The sequence below is a fragment of the Alexandromys fortis genome, unplaced genomic scaffold, assembly GCF_014885135.2.
Source record: "Alexandromys fortis isolate MF-2015 unplaced genomic scaffold, M_Fortis_MF-2015_v1.1 scaffold_70, whole genome shotgun sequence".
Classification (NCBI taxonomy): Eukaryota; Metazoa; Chordata; class Mammalia; order Rodentia; family Cricetidae; genus Alexandromys; species Alexandromys fortis.
This window is the reverse complement of record NW_026067955.1, coordinates 8,906,313-8,928,093: the sequence shown is the minus strand read 5'-3', so window position 1 is coordinate 8,928,093 and position 21,781 is coordinate 8,906,313. Positions and strand designations below refer to the sequence as shown.

The following is a 21,781-nucleotide window of genomic DNA, read 5'->3' as shown; positions in this document are numbered from 1 at the left end:
TCTTTTATAATGTGGTCCTGGGTTTCAAACTTAGGTCATTTAGGCTTGGCGAGCATCTTTACCTGCTAAACCATCTAACTAGTTCCCAAAGGCAATTTTTAGCTATGGCTTAATTTATCAAGGGTTGGGAGTATAGCAGAGCACATATCTAGTGTACAAAAGGCATGGGTTCGGGGGCTGGAGAGATGGCTCAGTGGTTAAGAGCACTGGCTGCTCTTCCAGAGGTTCTGAGTTCAATTCCCAGCAACCACATGGTGGCTCACAACCATCTTTAATGAGATCTGCCGCCCTCTTCTGGCGTGTGGGCATACATGGAGGCAGAATGTTGTATACATAAGAAATAAACACATCTTTAAAAAAAAAAAAGGCATGGGTCCAATAGCCTGCACCACAAGAAAAGAAAAAAAGGAAAGATAGGACTGAGGTTGTAGCTCACTTGGTTGGTAGAGTGCTTCCCTGGCATGTATGAAGCCCCTGCATTGCTTGTAAATTGAGTGTAGTTATGTACATGTGTTATCTCAGCACTCAGGTCGTATAGCTAGGAGGATCAATGTCATCTTTTAGTTTGAATATAATAGTTCAAGCCAAATGTTACTCAAAACAGAAAGAACCCAACTCACTACATTTGAATGATAAAACATCTATGAGTGCAATATTAAATATCTCAAGGGACAGCAATATGACTCAGTAGGTAAAAGTGCTTGCCACCAAGATTGATGACCTGAGTTCAGTCCTCTGAAGCCACATGGTGGAAGGAGAAAACTAACACCTGAAAGTTGTTCCCTGACCTCCACATGTATACTGTGGGATGTACACACACTTACATGTTTTTACACATGTAAAAATTCCTTTTGAAAACACATCAAGCTGTTGCCTTAATTGCTACATTATCTTGCTCTAAGTATATGAGGTGATTGAGAGCTGTTAGTTGTTGTGATATTTTGTTTGTGTTTAGCAAATAAAGCTTACCTGAAGATCAGAGTGCAGAACTAAGCCACTAGAGGCCAGGGAGTGGTGGCACACACCTTAAGTTTCAGTCCTTGGGAGTCCCACGCCTTTAACCCCAGCACTAAGTGGGTGGAGATGGGAAGGGATATGACTGGGCAGACCAAGGAATGTAAGCCAGGAGGAGACAAGAACTCAGTGCAGTTTTGAGTTGCATTCTGAAGATACTGTCAAAGGATGCAGTTTGAGGAGGCAGTCTGAGGACAGGATCGCCCCTTTGGTCTGAGCATCAGTAGAGATAAAAAGTCTCACTTCTGGCTGGCCGCTCTGCTTCTCTGATCTCTCAGCTTTCACCCCCTAATATCTGACTCCAGGTTTTTATTAAGAACAATTAGAATTCATGCTACACCTAACAAATAAAACAATTGTTAGAAAAGCAATTACCTTGCTTTTATCAGGCCCCCAATTATAAGTAATCTGTATTCTGTTTCTTTGGTGGTTCTTGGATAAGGTGCAAGTTGTTACTGAACAGAACTCAGACTTTCCTCCCAGAGTATTTTTGTTGTCATTGATGAGTGTTCCTGTAATGTCTTTGTACAATTAGGCACAAGAAAGCAATAACTCGGTAAAGAAGAAGACAAAATTTGTCAATTTATACACAAGAGAGGGACAGGACAAACTTGCAGTCCTGCTTCCTGGTCGTCACCCATGTGATTGCCTGGGACAGAAGCACAAACTCATCAATAACTGTCTGGTCTGTGGGCGGATTGTCTGCGAGCAAGAGGGTTCTGGCCCCTGCTTATTCTGTGGCTCTTTGGTAAAGTCCTTCTGTTTTGTTTTTGCTATGTAACCTGGTTGATGATGATGATGATGATTTTTGTCAACTTGAGTTATCTGAGAAGAGGGAACATCAGTTGAGAAAATGTTTTCATAAGATTGGCCTGTAGGTAATCTTGTGGAGTATTTTCTTAATTAGTAAGTACTGTGAGAAGGCCCTGCAACTGTGAATGGTGTTCCCTCTGGGAAGGTGTGCCTGGACTATGTAATAAAACAGGCTAATGTGTGATGATATTTGCCTGTAAGCCTAGCACTTGGGAGGCAGAAGCAAGAGAATATCTTTGAGTTTGAAGCCAGCCTGGTTTATAGTGAGTTCCAGGCCAACTAGAGATACAGAATGAGACCCTGTCCTTAAAAGAAAGAAAGGGAGAAAAGGGAGGGAGGAAGGCAGGCAGTAAGCAACATTCCTACCTTACGTCTATCAGTTCCTGTCTCAAGTTCATGCCTTGAGTTCCTGCCTTACTACCCTTAGTGATGAACTATTACCTAGAAGTACAAAATGAGATAAATCTTTTGGGAGCTAGAGATGGCTCAGTGGTTAATAGTACTGACTGCAGAGGATGTGGGTTCGATTTCCAGCAGCCCCATGGTGTCTCACAGCTGCCTATAACTCCAGTTCCAGCAAATCTGATGCCTACTTCTGACCTCTGTAAGACCCGGCATACATATGGTGAGCAGACATACATATAGGCAAAACATTCAAGTATTCATACAATAAAAAGAAATAAGAGTACAAAAAAGTGAACCTTTTCCTCCTACCAAAATTGTTTTTGATCATGGTGTTTTACCACAGCAACAGAAGCCCTAAAACACTATCCTTTGAGCTAATAATCACAGCCATTCAAATAATTTGTAATTTCTCTTAGGAAATTTCTTTCCTACAATATCTAGTGAAATCCCAGCACTCTGGAGGCCGAGGCGGAAAAGTGAGTCGCTGTCTAATTAGGCTGCCTCAAGCTCCCTGTGTAGCCCAGACTCATTAATAACTGTCTTTGAACTCCCTATATAAACCAGGATAGCCTCAAGTTTGTGGCAGTATCCTTACCTCGGTTTCTCAAGTACTTAAGTACTGAGATTACAGGTGTAGGCTATCATATTTGCCTTCCGATTCTTTCTTATTTTATGTGTATATATGTTTTGCCTGCATATATTTCTGTGTACCACATTTGTGCCTTAACTCCTCTGAGGCCATAAGAGGACATTGTATGCCCTGGAACTGAAGTTACAGACACGTGTGAGCTACCATGTGGGTGCTGAGAATTAAACCTAGGTCCTCTGGAAGAGTAGCCAATGCTCTTAACTGCTGAGCCATCTCTCTAGCTTCAAGCTTCTGGTTTTTTCTAACAAAATATCTCCTTATAATTTCTGTTGTCGATTTGGAGTTTATGGTTAGAACCAAAGGCTTTTGAAAAGTGCCATGTTATTTTTAGCATTCTCAACAGAAGCAAATATTTTTCCTTTAAAAGTATGTATATGTATATCTATATGTGTGTATATATTATTCTAACACATGATCATCTAGTTATTCAGGAAAAATATTACAGCAATGAACTTTTTGGGGGGTTTTGTTTTGTTGAGACAAGGTTTCACTGTGTAGCCCTGGCTGCCCTAGAACTTACTCTGTAGACCAGGCTAGCCTTGAACTCAGAGAACCACCTGTTGAGGCATGCCAAACAGGCGATATCATTCAACTACTGAATGATAACTCTTTTTTTACTTTATAGGTATGTACTAATGAAGAACAGGACATTTTACAGCGTGACTCAAACAAAAGCCAGAAACTACTAAAGAAACTCATGTCAGGTAAATCCCTGGTTTCTTTCTTGCTTTGTTTTTTCATTTGTTTCTACAGGGCCTCCCAATGTACCCCTGGCTGGTCTGAAAGTCACTTGTGCCAGGATTAAAGGTATGCATCATAGCCCTGGCTGTCCTGGAACTCTCTCTGGACCAGACCAGCCTCAAACTTCGAGATCCACTTGCATCTGCTTCCAAGTGGTGGGGTTAAAGGTGTGCACCATCACTGCCTGGCTCAATAATATTTTGGCGGGGGTGGGGTTGGGCGGGGGTCTGGTGATTGAACCAGGGCCTCACGCATGCTAAGCTATTTCTCCAGCTCCTCAACAAGCACTTTTTAAATACTTACTATTAAAATCATTATTAAAATAATGTTATATGTTGCTCATATACCTTTGAACAACAAAATAAACAATAATAATATTAGGTTATAACAAAGAAAAATTCGTATCCATATTTATTCTGTAACAAATGAAACAGAAAAGAAGAGACAACTCAACAGGTGGTAGTGGTGGCCCACACCTTTAATCCTAGCACTCGGGAGGCAGAGGCAGGTGGATCTCTGTGAGTTCGAGGACAGCCTGGTCTACATATCAAGTTCCAGGACAACTACGGCTACACAGAGAAACCCTGTCTCAGGAGAAAAAAAAAAAGCAACTCTTAGAGAAGAATACTGAATAATACAATAGAAGAAAATGGACTGACAGAAAACTCACCATCAGAGCAAGAATGACAGTTCAAACTGCTGTAAGCAAGATGTTACAATTATGTTTTGGTTTGGTTTGGTTTGGTTTTTCGAGACAGGGTTTCTCTGTAGCTTTGGTGCCTGTCCCGGAACTAGCTCTTGTAGACCAGGCTGGCCCGAACTCTCAGAGATCCGCCTGCCTCTGCCTCCCGAGTTCTGGGATTAAAGGCGTGCGCCACCACTGCCCGGCAGATGTTACAATTATGGAGTGAAAATTTAAGATAACAGACTTGTCAGGCAGTGGTAGCGCCTATCTTTAATCCCAGCACTTAGGAGACAGAGGCAGGTGGATCTCATTGATTTTGAGGCCAGCCTGCGCTACAGAGCAAGTTCCAGGACAGCCAGGACTGTTACACAAAGAAACCCTGTCTCACAAAACAAAACAAAACAAAAAAGTCTGCATTTGCCTCCTGAGTGCTGAGATTAAAGGCCTACACCACCACTGCCTTTTGCTTTCTTTTTAAAAATTATTTATTTTATGTGCATTGCTGTTTTGACTGCATGTATGTCTGTATGAGAATGCCTGTTCCCCTGAGAGGCCGGAAGAGGGAATTGGATCCCCTGAAACTGAAATTACAGACAGCTGTGATCTGCCATGTGGATGCTGAGAACTGAACACAGGTCCTTTGTAAGAGCAATCAGTGCTCTTAACCACTGAGCAATCACTTTGGCCCCCAAATTGATGAAGCTTTTTTTGTTGTTGTTATTGTTTATTATTTGGTGTTTTTCAAGACAGGGTTTCTCTGTGTAGCCCTGGTTGTCCTGGAACTTGCTTTGTAGACCAGGCTAGCCTCGAACTCTCTGCTTCCTGGGTGCTGGGACTAAAGGCATGCACCACCATGCCAGGCTCTCAGCCCCACTTTCTTAGTTTTAATCCTTATGAAGATGCTGACATCAAGGAATGAACATATATAGGAATTGTACTCTTTTTTCCAAAAGTATTAAGCCTTTTATATTTTTGAGATGTTTTGAGAACATCTGACAAATGTTATTAAGGACCTTTTTGTTAGGGTGCTGTATACCTGAAGTACTATATTTGGGAGGCGGAGGCAGGAGGATTGTTAGAATTTTGGAGTTTAGAACTATCCTGGATAATACAACAAGACTAAAGCAAAACTATAAGTATAAGGTGGGCTGGTGAGATGGCCCAGCCTGTAAAGGCACTCTGCTGAGAAAACAGACTCCCACATGTTATCTCTGCCCTCCACATGTGCTTCATGGCATGTGTGAGTGCACACCCACACTGACAAATAGGATATAAAAAGAAAAAAGTTCACCTAGGCATGGTGGTGTAAATAAACCTATAATGACAGCATTCTGGAGTCTCTGGAAGGAGCATGGCATGTTTGAAACCAGCCTGGGATACATAGCTGAAAATAGGCTGTCTTGCTTTGTGTAGTGAGACTCTGTCTCAAAATGTTTAAGGCTGGCAAGATGTTCAGAAGGTAAAGGTGCTTACTGTTAAGCCTGATGACCTGCAAGTTGTGTTTTCACTTCCACATGCATACTGTGACCTGTATACACACATACATACCTGTAGCATGATTAATAAAAACCCAGACAGCCAGGTGGTGGTGGCACACGCCTTTAATCCCAGCACTTGGGAGGCAGAGGCAGGTGGATCTCTGAGTTCGAGGCCAGCCTGGTCTACAAGAGCTAATTCCAGGACAGGCCCCAAAGCTACAGAAAAACCCTATCTTGAGAAAAAACAAAAACAAAACCCCAAATAAATAAATAAATAATAAAAACCCAGACACAGATGTTGGGGTTCAACCTGAAGGTCAGAAAAGCAAAATAGTCAACTATTGGTTCTTACTCTACCTCAGCAAAATGGCAATCCGACCTCCAGAAATCTCAGAATGAGACTGTGACTGAGAGCTGTCTCCTCCTGTCTTGTATTCCTCTCTAGTGCTGGGATTAAGGGCATGCACCACTACTGCACGGTTTCTATGACAAACTAGTGTGGCTACTGGGATTAAAGTTGAGTGTCACCACTGCCTGGTCTGTAAGGCTGACCAGGGTGGCTGTTTTACTCTCTGATCTTCAGGCAAGCTTTATTAAAATACAGATGAAATATCACTACACATACCCACACTAATTTTTTTTTAAAATGTCATAAAAATTAAAACTTTTTAAAAGGTTTTAAAAGTAGTGTTTTTTTCTTTTTTTGCCTTTTTGAGAGCCCTTTTTTTTTCTTTTGAGAGATAAGATCTCATGTATGTAGCCCAGGCTACTCTTATACTTGCTGTGTAGCTAAGGAGAACTTTGAACCTTGGATCTTCTGTCTTTTCTAAGGTATTGGGATTGTAGGCATGTGCCATCCACCGTGCTTGGCTAAAACCACTTATTTATTTATTTATTTTTGGTATTTCGAGACAGGGTTTTTCTTTTCTTTCTTTTTTTTAAGATTTTTAATTTATTTTTATTAAGTATACAGTATTCTGCCAGAAGAGGACACCATATCCTATTATAGATGGTTATGAACCACCATGTGGTTGCTGGGAATTGAACTCAGGACCTTTGGAAGAACAGCCAGTTCTCTTAACCTCTGTGCCATCTCTCGAGCCCCTTTCTTTCTTTCTTTCTTTCTTTCTTTCTTTCTTTCTTTCTTTCTTTCTTTCTTTCTATTAGATTTTTAATTTATTTTTATTAAGTATACAGTATTCTGCCAGAAGGAGACAGGGTTTTTCTGTATAGCTTTGGAGCCTGTCCTGGAACTTGCTCTGTAAACCAGGTTGGCCTTGAACTCACAGGAATCCAGCTGCCTCTGCCTCACAGGTACTAGGATTAAAGGGGTGCGCCACTACCACCCAGGTAGCTAAAGCCATTTTTAAGATGTAGAACAACATGCTTATTAATTTCTATCAAAACAATATTTAAAAAAAAATATTTAGCTTCTACCTTAGTTTATAGTTGTTTTCTTTTTATATAAAAATCTATGTTGTTATTATAAAGTAGCAATTATAAAAAGCAAGTGCTTTTCCAGTTTTTCAATTAATTTTCTATAATTGGTCTCTGTGTCATGCTTTTTAGCTTTCAGTGCTGACTGAATTTCTAGCCATTCTGCCTCATTAGCTGGGATTACAGATATGTATCACCATGCCCAGATTTTTATATTCTACACACTTGTTTTGGTTGATCAAAAGACAATCTATTGGGCTGGAGAGATGGATCAGTGGTGAAAAGCACCTACTGCTAATGTCAAGGACTGGAGTTCAGACCCTAACTTTCACGTAAAAAGCTGGGCTTCTTGCAGATTCCTTCTTCTGGCCTCCATACACCTTCATGCACACATACACAAATCAATAATGTTTTAAAAATAGTCTATTGACTGTTTATTCTATTTTTTTTTTTTTTTTTTTTTTTTTTTTTTTTTTTGAGTCAGGGGTTTCTCTGTGGGTTGGAGCCTGTCCTGGAACTAGCTCTGTAGACCAGGCTGGTCTCGAACTCACAGAGATCCGCCTGCCTCTGCCTCCCGAGTGCTGGGATTAAAGGCATGCGCCACCATTGCCTGGCTGTTTATTCTAATTTATCTATCTCCTAGTTATTGGATATTTGAACTTTTTCCAACTTAGAAATAATAACATAAATGGACCTTTGTCAATAAATCTTTTGACTTTGTTGGGACACATTCATTTTTTTTTCCTTTCAGATTTTCAAGACAGTCTCTGTGTAGCCCTAGTTGCCCTGGAACTCACTCTGTAGACCAAGCTAGCCTTGAACTCAGAAATCTACCTGCCTCCCTAGTGTTAGGGTTAAAGGTGTGTGCCACCACCACCTAGGTAAATTTCTTTAAATAAAAAAAAAAAAGTTTTTTAAAAGTTTGTTGTTGTTGTTGTTGTTGTTTTGTTTTGAGATACTGTTAGTGTCAAATACCACTTGATATTGTTTGGGCCTGACCCTAAATGTTTCCATTTTAATGAATACTTCAGATCATCAGGCTGGAACCAAATCTGCAAATATTTTGTTCATTTGCTGCACAACAATACAACAACTTTATTCTATGGACTGATCCCATTTGCTATTTCAGGGGCAGAAAATTCTGGAAAGGTGGACATCTCTACCAAGGACCTTCTTCCTCATCAAGAGGCTCGGATTAGGTCTGGTCTGGAAAAGGCCATCAAGCATAAAGAGAAGCTGCTAGAGTTCGACAGAACTAGGTAGTGTGGGCTTAGACAGCATTGCTAAGACAGAAACTCAGCTGGAGAGTCTAGCTATTAAACATTGTATGGGGGCTGGGAGGCTGGCTCATAATTAAGGAGCACTTGCTGCTCTTGCAGAGACCCAGGTCCAGGTTCGAGCACTTGTGTGGCAGCTGTTAATCATTTGTAGCTCCAGTTCCTCTTCTGACCTCTACAGGCACCAGGCACTCACTCACATAGAGCACACACATATACATGCAGGCAGAACACTCATACATAAAATAATAAAATAAATCAAATATTGCTTTGACACTTGATACCTTCTTAGGGTGGAGTGTGAAAGGATTCATAACAAAGAAGAGCTGGATGTATAGGGGTTTTATTGTATCTTGGTTTGCTTTTGTTTTTTGTTTGTCAGGGTTTCACTATGTGGATCCAGCTGGGCTAGAACTCATTCTGTAGACCAGCGTTGCATCCAACTCAAAGATCTGCTTGCTTCTGCCTCTCTAGTGCTAGGATTAAAGCATGGACCACCACATCTGTCTCTTCTAAATTTTTTAAAAAACATTTCATACTAAGAACTTAGAGGTCGGGCTGGAGAGATGGCTCAGAGGTTAAGAGCACTGACTGCTCTTCCAGAGGTCCTGAGTTCAATTCCCAGCAACCCCATGGTGGCTCACAACCATCTGTAATGAGATCTGGTGCCCTCTTCTGGCCTGCAGGCATGCATGCAGACAGAACACTATACATAACGAATAAACAAATCTTAAAAAAAAAAAAAGAACTTATAGGTCACATTTATTTAGTAACAAATTATCTGGTTGTTGGGTAAAAAATTCTGAAGACTTTCATTTTGAACCAAAGAGCAGCTGTGTTGAGTGAACCACTTTATACTGCAGAACAGTATATATATTACACAGACCTTTGTGCTAAAGACAAAATAGAAGAAAGTTTAAATAAGCAAAAACCAAGCCAGGCACTTGGGAGACAGGTAGGCAGGTGGATCTCTGTGAGTTAACACTAGCATTTACAGAGTGAGTTCCAAGACAGCCAGGACTACTTAGTAAGACCCTGTCTCAAGAAAAAAAAATTATCAAAAATTTTAGACAATTAAGTATTTTAAATTTTCTGGTTAGCAGAGGTTTGATTTTTATAAGGAATAGGGTCTCCATGCATTAGACTCTTACTAAAATAAAATCCTGACAGACATGAGCTACATACTTTCTACTGAACCCAGAGCCCCAGAGTGTTGTAAGCACATTTATGAACAATGACAATTCCTGAAGCTTCCAGTACAATCCTCAATGCCAACAGTTATACACTCTTTGAACACTGAACCCAGATCCTGTACTAGGGAAGGCACTAAAGCTCTCTAGGGAAAAATTAGCCATGGATACTTCATTGATGAATTCAGCAAATATTTATTGAAGCTTATATTTCTAGCTCTGGGAGGAGCCCAACAGACAGTACCTTTGTCCCAATAAGCTCACTCTCTAAAGAAGGGCTGCCCAGTTCTCAGGCAGTCACTGCCAGCCTTTAAGTCACCATGCAAGATTTCCTCTATCAGGGCAAATATAATAAATTTTATTAGTTGGGGAGTGGAGATGGACACACATCAGACCATCTGTATCAAGATCCATACCAAGACTTTTAATACAAAATCATTTTGTACCTTGAATATGAATATAATATAAATGTAGTCCATATCCTTTTAAGTGTCACTAACTCATAATTATGGAGAAACACTGTCTTAACTAGATTTATGGCTTTGGTGTAATCAGTATCTGTGAGCCCTAGGTTTATTTTCTGAATGACAGAAAGGTTAAATTGTCAGAATTCCTTCTGGCCATCAAATTTCTTGTCATTATGATCTTAGGACTTGGGCCCTGTACTAATGAAGAACTGGGGAGTAAAGAAGAGAGATATGGAAACTGTTATAATAGTAGATGAAGAAAATATCTTGTGTTAATTATTAAGCCACAGGACAAGATTTTAAATACCAGCAGACAGACGGGTCTATCAGTAATAAACCAGACTCGAGTGAATTGTAGACGGGGTAGGATATTGAGTGAGTTACTAGAATAACAATTAGTATCTGGAAAATCCAGGGTACATCCCAGTTGTCAGGTGCAAACTGTGATCCACAGCCTGGAGGGCTGGAGGATCAGTGGAAGGGTAGGTGAAAGGTTAGACTTGTCAGAAAGGGAGGACAGTAGATTATGATAGTGTATCTTCCACTGCCTGAGACTGAGATTAGTTGTAGGAGCGGAACTGAACCTTACAGTAGACATAAGATACACACTGCAGCTTCAAGTCAGGAAGAGCTTAGTCTGATTTTAGAACATTCTGGCCTTTCATAGTTAAGATGGGAACCTCCACAATAGTTAAGCAGTAATTAGTCTGTATTTGTCAACACATGACCTTCCTGCTGAGTGTTCTTTTCTCGTTTTTCCTGCTCAGTGTCCGAAGAACCCAAGTCATTGATGATGAGTCAGATTACTTTGCCAGTGACTCTAACCAGTGGCTATCCAAAGTTGAGCGGGAAACCCTGAAGAAACGAGAGGAGGAGCTGAGAGAACTCCGACATGCCTCACGACTCTCTAAAAAAGTCACCATTGACTTTGCAGGACGAAAGATCGTAGAAGATGAAAATCCACTAGCTGAGTATCACAGCAGGTAAGTGGGAGGCCTCTGGTGGGGTCTGAGAACAGGGACAGTCCAACCGTGAAGGGTTTCCCTCTAAAGGATCTAATGTTTTGTTTAGTTAAAAAAATAATGATGCCCGGGTATTGGTGGAAACACCTTCAAAAGATACCAGCACTTGGGAGACAGAGGCAGGCAGATCTCTGTGAGTTCAAGTCCAGCCTGGTCTACAAGAGCTAGTTCCCGGACAGGCTTCAAAACTACAGAGAAACCCTGTCTCGAAAAACCAAAAAAAAAAAAAAAAAAAAAAAAAAAAAAAGAAAAAAAAGAAAGGAAGGAAGAAAGAAAGAAAGAAAGAAAAATGGAGGGCCAATAAGTTAATTCAGCGGGTAAAGACGTCTGCTTGCTAAGCTCGAAAACCTAAATTTGCTTTCTGGGACCTATATGTTAGAAAGAGGAAGCCAGCTCTGCAAGTTGTCCTCTGATCTTTACACATGTGTGGCACATGAATGCATGCACATTCTCACACACAAAATAAAATTAAAAACAGTGCTAATAATAATGGACTAGAAATATATCTCAGTTATAGAACATGTGTCTAGCATACACAAGGCCATATAGATCAACCCAGGTACTACACACACAAACAATTTCATAATGATGAAGTTCTGTATGGCAGCATATGTGTATAATGTGGCACTTGAGAAACTAAAGGCATAGGATACATGGTATGAGGCTAGCCTGGTCTGCATACTGAGTTCCATATCAATCTGAGCTATATAGCAAGACCCTGTTTCACAAATCAAAAAAAAAGCAGTAAAAACGAAAATAATAAACCCTGGCACCACAGAAAAGTAAATAAATAAAATGTCTAAGGCTGAGATTGTAGCAAAGTGGTGTATCACATTGATGGTGGGTGCTATAAATAATCCCACATTAGCTCAGAATTGAGTATAATAAAGGGTTATTTATTTAGGCGTAGACTTACAGATCACAGTCCTCTTTACAAATGGGGAACAGGAACCGAATCCAAAAGCCAGGAGAGAGAGAGTGTAGTCTTTACATTGGCATTTATAGTATAAGAGTCCATGCCCAAGTGGGTTGTTATCTTAAAGGCTACTGGCTGAAGGATTTCCCACAGCATTGCCTAGTATTCTTGAGCACCAGGGTTTTATCCCCAATACCTCAAAAAGTAAAATATAAAATAATAATTGCTAATTTAGAACAGAAAATATATAAAGTGGGTGAGGATTTTCAAAATGAAGCATGAAACCAGGCACAGCGGTGCAGATACATAATCCTAGCACTTTGAGAAGATGACACAAGATTAAGAGTCCTCAAGGTCAAGTAGTGAGTTTGAAGCTATCTGTTACTCTGATAAAATGAAGACTAAAACAACAACAACCCCAAAAAAGTACAGTTACGGCAGTAGAATAAATCAGTGAGACATGCAGAAATGATGACTTAGTTGGTAAAGTGCTTGATAAAGAAAAGGATCTGAGTTTGTTCACTAGAACCTGCATTAAAAAACTGGGCATGATGGCACTCCTGTAATCCCAGAGCTGTGTAGGCAGAGACAGGAGGACACCTTGAGCTCCCTAGCCAGTCAACCTGGTCAAATAGGCAGGTTCCAAGTTCATTGGAAGACCCTGTCTCAAAAAATAAAGTAGAGAGTAATTGAGGATAGCAGCCTACATTGACCTCATTACCAGGTGGGCACACACACATATATACACACAGAATATTTTGGTGAAATATATGCTCTAGAAAGAAACTAATATGTCTACTTTGTGGATTTGTGCTTGAGTGTATGCAGATATGTGTGTGAAGTTAATAATGACTAAAGTTAACATTGACTTGGGACGAGAGTGTAGCTCAATGATAGATTACTTGCCTAATATATGTCAGACCATCATTTAGTCCTTAGCTATATGCACACAGAGAAATAATAATAAATAAATGAAAATGGGGCTGGAGAGATGACTCAAAAGTTAAGAGCACTGGCTGTTCTTCCAGAGGTACTGAGTTCAATTCCCAGCAACCACATTGTGGCTCACAGCCATGTGTAATGAGATCTGGTGCCCTCTTCTGGTATGTGTATATATAATAAATAAATTAATTTAAACAAATCAAAATGAAGCTAAGCTTAATTTTTTAAGCTGTAAGGTAAGGGTTTAATATATAATGTAGAGATGATTAACAACACTTTGGAAAAATTGTAGGTTAGATCTCTCCCAAACTACACTGTAATAGTAAGTTAGACTGAATCAGCGGATTTAGTGGGACATGATAGTAAACACTTGTAATCTCATCACTCAGAATGCAGAATAGGAGGATCCCACCAGGCCAGCCCAGGATACATGGTAAAGCCTGTCCCCAAAAGTAAAAATAGCTGGGCGGTGTTGGCGCACGCCTTTAATCCCAGTACTCAGGAGGCTGAAGCAGGTAGATCTCTATGAGTTTGAGGCCGGCCAGGTCTGCAGAACTAATTCTAGGGCAGTTAGGGCTGTTATACAGAGAAACTCTGTCTTAAAAAGCCAAACAAACAAATAAATAAATTTAAAAAGTAAGGATTGAGTGGTAACAGCACATACCTTTAATCCCAGGATGTGGATCTCTGAGTTTGAGGACAACCAGGGCTATAGAAAGACCCTTTGTTGAAAAAGAAGAAGAAGATGAAAGCACACACCCACAATTTGTTTTATAAGTGTGTGTGTTGGCCTAACAAATTTGGTTGATTTTTTAAAAAATTGGGAGAGGCAATGAGATGAATTGGTAGAGCTAGTGAGATGGCTTAGCTAGAAATGGCACTTGTCACTCAGGTCTGACAACCTGAGTTAATCTCCAGAATCCAGAACCAGTAGTGAAAGGAGAAAACTGAGCCCCAAAAGTTACCCTCTGACCTCTACAAGTTTGCTATGGCACGCATGTCCACACTCACATATATATCATAAACACACACGCACATATACACATTCACACACACCCAGAAATAAAAAATTTGAAAATATTTGGTCTTGATGAAATGCAACAGTTTGCTCTTTTTTTCCTCTTTGAACTTTGAAATTAATACATTGGAAAAATGAATTTCCTCCCACTTTGAAATATGGTATTAACCCTAGTGTAATTACTGGTTTTGAAAGTTATAAAGTTCTTCTCCAGCTCTTTTTAAGAAATCTCTCTGTTGCCAGGCGGTGGTGTCATATGCCTTTAATTCCAGCACTAGGAAGGCATATGCAGGTGGATCTTTGGGTTCAATGCCAACCTGGTCTACAGAGCAAATTCTGGAACAGCCAGGGCTGTACAGAGAAAACCTGTCTTGAAAAACAAACAAAACGAAACCTCTCCATCCTCGTTTTGTACTTTTAAAAAAAATTATTTTTATTTTTCACTTGCATGCATTATGTGCACCACATGCACACTTGGTGTCTGCAGAGGTCAGAAGAGGACATCTGATCCTTTATAACTGAGGTTACAGTTGTCAACTCCATGTAGGTGTTGGGAACCAACTCAGGTCATGTGTAAAAGCAGAAAGTGCTCCTAACCTCTGTGCCATCTGTCAATCCCCTGCTGTTGTTTTGAGACTGAGTTTTGCAAAGTAACTTAGCCTGACTTGGACCTTACTATGTAGCTCTGACTGGCTTCAAATTGATGTTGATCCTTTTGCCTCAGCTTCCCAAGATTTCAGATGTGTAACACCATGCCCGGTTTTGGTTTTGTTGTTTATTTTGTTGGGTTTGGGGTGTTTTGTTAGTTTTTTTTTTTTTATTTTGTTCCATTTGTTTGTGATAGGACCTCATGAAGTCTAGACACTTTCTTTGCCAAAATATCACTAGAATGATATCTAGGTACTTAATAATATTCTTTCCCCTTTGAAACCTCTCGAGCTGGGCTGTCATAATCTACATCATTCTCAGCACCACCTTCTTTCTTGCTCCTACTAGGATGGCCCAGTAAGCCTCATTTAAAGCATTCAGCTTTCAAATTTTCTCATCCAAAGTCCCAAAGTCTTCTATATTTCTACAGCAAACAGTACGGTCAGACCTATCACAGCAACATCCCACTTCTGGTACCAACTTCTGTCTTAGTTACTGTTGTATTGCTATGAAGAGGCACCATGACCAAGGTAACTCTTATAAAAGAAAGCATTTAACTGGGGGCTTGCTTACAGTTTCAGAGGTTTAGTTCATTATTATCATAGTGGGGGGAGCATGACCCCATGTAGTCAGGCATGGTGCTGGAGCAGTAGCTCAGAGCTTCATCCTGATTCACAGGCAGAGAGAGAGAGACTGGGCCTGGCATGGACTTTTGAAACCTCAAGATTAGATGAAGGTCAGCTCTCCTAGACAGTTGTTAGCCACTGCATATAGTTAACACCAGGAAAAGGAGCCTGGGTTCTTTGGAAGAGCAGTCAGTTCCCTTAACTGCTAAGCCATTTCTCCAGCCCCATATAACAACTTTCTAGCAAATATATTTTTATTTGAATTCATGATTAAGGACATTCTTGTCTATTAGTTGATGCTTTGTATTATGTGGTGCTTCAAAATTATCACCGTCACTCAAAAATGTTTGTTAAACATTCAGCAGGCCTGTGGAATGCAGCAATAATAAGTAGGGCATGACAGTGGAATGGAATAAACCCTCTTCTCTGGTTCAGGTTATTGCTCCTTCCAGGGTTTGATCTCTTCTGATCTATAGTTAGGTATATTATCTATTAAGCCACTGGACTGCAAAGGTGTGATATCTTTTTGTTTTGTTTGTGAGACTACTCACTATGTAGTCCTGACTGTCCTGGACTCACTATGTAAAATAGGCAGTACCTGGATTCAAAGAGATCCATCTGCTTCCACCTACTGAGTGCTGGGATCAAAGCAGTAAGCTGCTATACCTGGAAAGGGTATGCTGGTATGCTGTCTTAAGAGCCAGAGTATTCCAGTCTCTGTCCTTCTGCCCCTCTCTCTGTCTGTCTCTCCTCTCATTCTGTCTCTCTGTCTTCTCATCTACAACAGTAGATGTGAAGTTTTGCTATAAAACTTTAGAAAAAGAAGTAAGCAGTGTGTTGAACAAGTAAGGGGCTTCTTTAAACCTTCTGAGCATTGGAAATAGAGAAATGTCTCAGTGAATAAGAGCCTGTGTTATTGCAGAAGATCCAAGTTCAGCTTTCAGCACTGTATTTGGGTGGCTTCCAACCACCTGTAACTCCAGGTCCAGGAAATCCAATACCTTTGGTTTCACATGGCATTTACCAGTACATATTTACACACAGACACACAAATATACACATTGTTTCGGGGGTTGTTTTGTTTGTTTGAGGCAGAGTCTCTTCTATGTAGTTTTGGCTGTTCTGAAACTTGCTATGTAGACCAGGCTGGTCTCAAACTCAGAGAGCTCCACCTGCCTCTACCTCCCAAGTTCTGAGAATAAAGGTGTGAGCCACCACATCCAGCATTATACACATCTTAAAAAAAAAAAAAAAAAAAAAAAACAGAAACAGACCCTTTTGTGTCTTGAAGCAAGGATAGTGTTCAGATTAGCATGGAGGAGTGGAAAGGGGACTCCAGTAGGTAGAATAACTACAGTTCAGTTAGTAAATGAGTTATTCTCTGGGCCAGGTTATTGCTAGGCAACTTTTTAGTCTTGGCATGTTGTTCACCATGTTAAATAGATGAATGAGTAATGTGCCCTACCTTTTTCCTTAGAATTCTTGCTACAAAGAGAAAGAAGGTAGAGTTGGAGGCCGGGAAGATTGTGCATTTTTACAAATAAAACTTTTATTTCCAACTTATTACTACTAAAAGGTTGCATGTGGTAACTTTGGACACTCTTAGCATAAAAGATTACCAGTTATTGTCTCCTTTTGGTTTATTACCACAGACTAGATGAGACAATACAGGCCATTGCCAATGGAACTTTGAACCAGCCACTGATCACGTTGGATAGATTCTCTGAAGAGCCTTTGGGAGTTTTGGTAAATCCCAACCTGTACCAAAGCCCTCCCCAGGTAAGTGAATGTTTCCTCTAACTGATAATGAGACAGTTTTGAACAATAGTTTGCCTTTCAAGTATATTTGTTTCATAGGCCTTTAGATACCAATTTCCTCTCAACGTGTCCAATATTTTTCTAATTTTTATCAAAACGTTTCTGATAAGATTATCTGTATTATCTTCTGAATATTATCATTTAAACATTTTTATGGAGTCTGATGTATTTTTATTTGTTTCTAAGTATAGTATATTCAACTGTGTATGTATATTTGCATGTGTAGGGCTGATGTGTATATGCATCCCATATGTGTATATGGATGTGGAAACCAGAAGCTGACATTAGGTACTTTGCTCTGTCACTTTTCACTTTACATCTTGAGGCAGTACATAATGAATGTGGGAGTATAGCCAGTATAGTTCAGTAGTAGAATGCTTCGCTGTGCATGAGGTCCTGAGTTTAATCTCTAGCACCTGGGTAAGGGAAAACGAATTTGGAGCCATTGATCTTCTTGCTTTGAAAGAAACATTAACCATCCTTCTTTACTGCCACAGCCTATTAGTCTCCTTCAATTTGCATGAACCCTCTAATTGAACTATCTGTAATTCTCTGTCCCCCTTTATAATGTGAGAACCTTGTTTTTTAGGGCATAAGTTGTTCATTTCAGAGTAATAGAATTTTTCATACACTTATTAGTCAGACAGCATCTGACTAATTAGATGCTTAAGAATTATGGGTGAAAATGTTGAAACCACCTTGGAAAAATATCAAGAATTAGACATAGATTGTTAATAAGTTTAAGTGGAAATAATCACAACTCTTTTGTATTGTTGTTACATATTTCCTAGAAGAAGGTATAATTGTAGTGACTTCAACATTGTATTTATTCTTTAAATTGGGACATTGTGAACTGGATGGTGGTTCAGCAGATAAGGTACTTGACTCCCAGCCTGAGGACTTGAAAACACCTCCTTTCATAGGTTGTTTAATGACTTCTACATGGGTGCTGTGGCATGCATGCCCCACTCCATCCCCAAAATGCATGAATGAAATGTAATTAAAAAAAAAACACCTAAAGAAGCAATAATTGGGTGTGGTGATTCTTCCTTTAGTCTTAGCACTTGGGCTAGCAGATCTCTTTGTTCAAGGCCAGCCTGCTCTGTATAGTATGTTCCTGGTCAGGTGGGGTGACATAGTGAGAGGCTGACTTTGAACACAACAAAATGATGCCACATTGTCGCCGTGTTTACCTAAGAATTTAGAACATTTCCATACTTTTTGTTCTTATTTTAGAAATGAGATAAATTTTTCTTTAAAAAACAAAAAAAGCTCCCTGAGCAATGGCACAAACCTGTTATCCCAGCATTTGCAAGATGGCAACAAGAGAATCAGGAATTCAAGGTCATTCTTTGCCACATATCAAGTTCAAGGCAAGCCTAAAGAAAGAAAAAAAGTAGTGATACTCATATGATTCCTTTTTACCAGCATTCATCGCTTTGGTTCACGTTCCCTAAGTTCCTCCCTCTCAGCAAAACTCTGTTTCTGTTTTGTGTGTTCTTTCCTATGCAGTGGGTAGACAACACTGGCTTAGTCCCACAGAAGACTTCACTCTCAGCAGGAACGAGACTAGAGCCCAGTTTACATCAGCACCAGCTGCGAATCCAGGACCAGGAATTCCAGGAAGGCTTTGATGGTGGCTGGTGCCTCTCTATGCATCAACCCTGGGCCTCTCTGCTTGTCAGAGGGATTAAAAGGTAAAAATTACAAATCATAACTTTTCCATAAAATTGAAAGTCAAAGCCTTTGAGTGATATTTATTTGCTTTAGAAGTATGGATTTATGCTCCTTTGTACCAGTCTATTGATGACTTACAATATTGTTCAGTGCATGTAAATATAAACAGTGCTACATACGGTGTCACAGCAGGGTAGTGGTGGCTCATGCCTTTAATTCCAGAACTCACGAGGCAGAAGCAGGATCTCTATCAAGTTCTAGGACAGCCAAGGCTACACAGAGAAACAAAAATAAACAACAAAACAAAACAACTAAAGTATGGTGACACAGAACTGTAATCAAAGCACACAAGAAGCAGAGACAGGAGGATTATGAGTTGTAGTCTAGCCTGTTGTGTGTTAGCAAGACTTAGTTCAACAAAGAAAAGAGCTGGAAAGATGGCTTGGCTGGCAAAGGCACTTGCTATATAAGCCTGATGGCATGAGTTCATTAGGCGAGAGCTAACTCCTAAAAGTTGTCCTCTAACCTTCACCCCTGCGCCATGACTGTGTTTCTTTATGCTCGCATACACACATTACACACAATAATAACAAAATACAATTAAAAATGCACAAGCGTATATAAAAACTTGCTTGGGGCTAGAGAGAGGTGGTTCAGCAGTTAAGAGCACTTCTCACCCTTGTAGAGCACCTGGGTTTAGTTCCCAGCACCCACATAGTGGCTTACAACTATCTATAACTCCTGGTATTAGGAGATCCAGTGCCCTCTCTGGCCTCTGCAGGTACCAGGCACATATACATAATGCAGCCAAAACACACATACAATAAAATATATCTTAAAAAATTGTTGGTGGTAGGTTTGTTGGACCCTAGGTCCAATCACCGAGGAGGAGGAGTCGCCCCAAGAGACCATCTCTCATATCACAGCTGATGTAAAAGCATGAGGATTTTATTAATTCTGTCATGACAGGGTCTTCCAGCAGTCGGGAGGCTAGAAGACCCTGGATGTCTGGTACAGGCTATTTTTAAAGGAAAAACCACAGAAAGAAGGGGTGTCTGGGGGTTGTTCTTTAACTATTATGATTGGCTTATTCAAAAGGGCTATTACCAATAATTGGCTGGAGAGTGGTTGCCAGATCAGATGAGGTAAAGGGACTCTTCTGAGGGTCACTTTGCCCCTTCCCAGGGACTAAGTCAAAACATCAGTAACTGAGTGAACACCTAAGGGTTATATTGCCCTTATTCAGGGAGATGGAAAGTTCCCAACATCTCAGTAACATAGCATGCTTAGCTGCTATGTCCTTGGTTCCCAGGGGAGGAGGGGAAGTACTGAGAGTTGTCAGAAATGGCTTCAGAATTGTCTTAAAGTTCTACAGGCTCTTTTTTTTTTCTTTTCGGTTTATTGTTTGGTTTTTTTAAGGCTCATTTTGTTATTTTAATTAACTTTTAAATTTTTAACATTTATTTATCTTTGGCTGAGTGGCTTTAAAATAACAAATGGAAGTGTGGGGACCATGCCTATAATCTCGGTCATTCAAGAGTCTGTGACAGATGGATGATGAATCTGAGGAGGGCAACCCAGTGAGGCCCTATCTCAGAATGAACAGTAGAACCAGGGCCTGGGGTCTAGATTAGTGATAGTATGACTGGCTAATGTGCATAAGGCCCGGGATTAACCTTTAGTACTGCAGAAGAGGAAAAGAGAAAAGAGCTAAAGATGCTTACAGAGAAGCTAGAATACCAGTGTTTTCATCTTTAGAAGAAAGTCTATTGGAAAACTCAAATTCAGAGATCCACACCTGCCACTGCCTCCCAAGTGCTAGGATTAAAGGCGTGTACTGCCACCAGCTAGCATATTGTGTTTCTTCTTCTTTTTTTTTTAATATTTATTTATTATGTATACAATATTCTGTCTGTGTGTATGCCTGCTGGCCAGAAGAGGGCACTAGACCCCATTACAGATGGTTGTGAGCCACCATGTGGCTGCAGGGAATTGAACTCAGGACCTTTGGTAGAGCAAGCAATGCTCTTAACCTCTGAGCCATCTCTCCAGCCCTATTGTGTTTCTTCTTAATTCATATTTAAACTCCGCTTTTCTTCATTTGCGTACATGTAAATATAAGGCTAAATGAAGAAAGATAGCTAGAAAGAGATCATGTATATCTCACTCACTCCCTAGAAACAGTTACTAGCTATTAGCTGCTGTTTGTGCTTTGGAATGCTTTTTTTTCTTTTCTTTTTCTTTTTCTTTTTTTTTCTTTTTCTTTCTTTTGACGTGGTTTCTCAATGGAGCCTTTGTTGTCCTGGAATTTACTACTATGTAGACCAGACTGGCCTCAAACTTGAATTCCCGGGCCTACTTCTGCCTCTTGAGTACTGGGATTAAAGGGATTAGTGGGATGGGCCACCATGTCAGGCCTGTAATGTTTATTTACATTGTGTTTTCCTATGTGAATCAATACTTAGTAAGACCTTATTATATAATTTACTTGGGTTTTTTTGTTTGTTTGTTTGTTGATTTTTTTCAAGACAGGGTTTCTCTGTGTAACAGCACTAGGTGTCCTGGAACTAGCTCTGTAGATCAAGCTGGCATCAAACTCACAGTGATCTCCCTGCCTCTGCCTCCTGAGTGCTGGGATTAAAGGTTTGCGCCCCCCCCCCCACCCATTTGGGTTTTTTTTTATTTCATTTATCATTAATACTACATGTTCATTTTTCCTTTTCTCTTATCTTCTAAAATTTTATATGCTGGTAATGTCTATATATATATACATATACATATAACTGATATATATATATATGTACATACACACACAGACACACACACATATATATTTAGTATATACCTTTTAAAATAGAATTTTAGTTTCTAAAGGAGTAGCTGTGAAACCCAGGCTAGTACTTTGCAGGCAAAGGTAAGCTAGATTTCTCTGAATTACAAAAGTAGGTTTTCTTTATA

The 21,781-nt window shown here is 40.0% G+C and overlaps 1 protein-coding gene across 5 annotated transcripts in view; it reads left to right on the top strand.

Moving 5' to 3' along the window:
- Trip4 (thyroid hormone receptor interactor 4) overlaps window positions 1–21,781 on the top strand; it is a 60,047-nt gene that overhangs the window by 8,740 nt on the left and 29,526 nt on the right. For 4 of the 5 annotated variants that reach the window (XM_050151904.1, XM_050151903.1, XM_050151905.1 and 1 more), the window contains 6 exons: window positions 1,550–1,762; window positions 3,507–3,585; window positions 8,352–8,481; window positions 10,924–11,139; window positions 16,981–17,107; window positions 18,659–18,843. In XM_050151904.1, the coding sequence (XP_050007861.1) occupies window positions 1,550–1,762; window positions 3,507–3,585; window positions 8,352–8,481; window positions 10,924–11,139; window positions 16,981–17,107; window positions 18,659–18,843 (950 nt within the window). The remainder of the gene's footprint in view (window positions 1–1,549; window positions 1,763–3,506; window positions 3,586–8,351; window positions 8,482–10,923; window positions 11,140–16,980; window positions 17,108–18,658; window positions 18,844–21,781) is intronic. The other variant, XM_050151906.1, reaches the window with a different exon arrangement.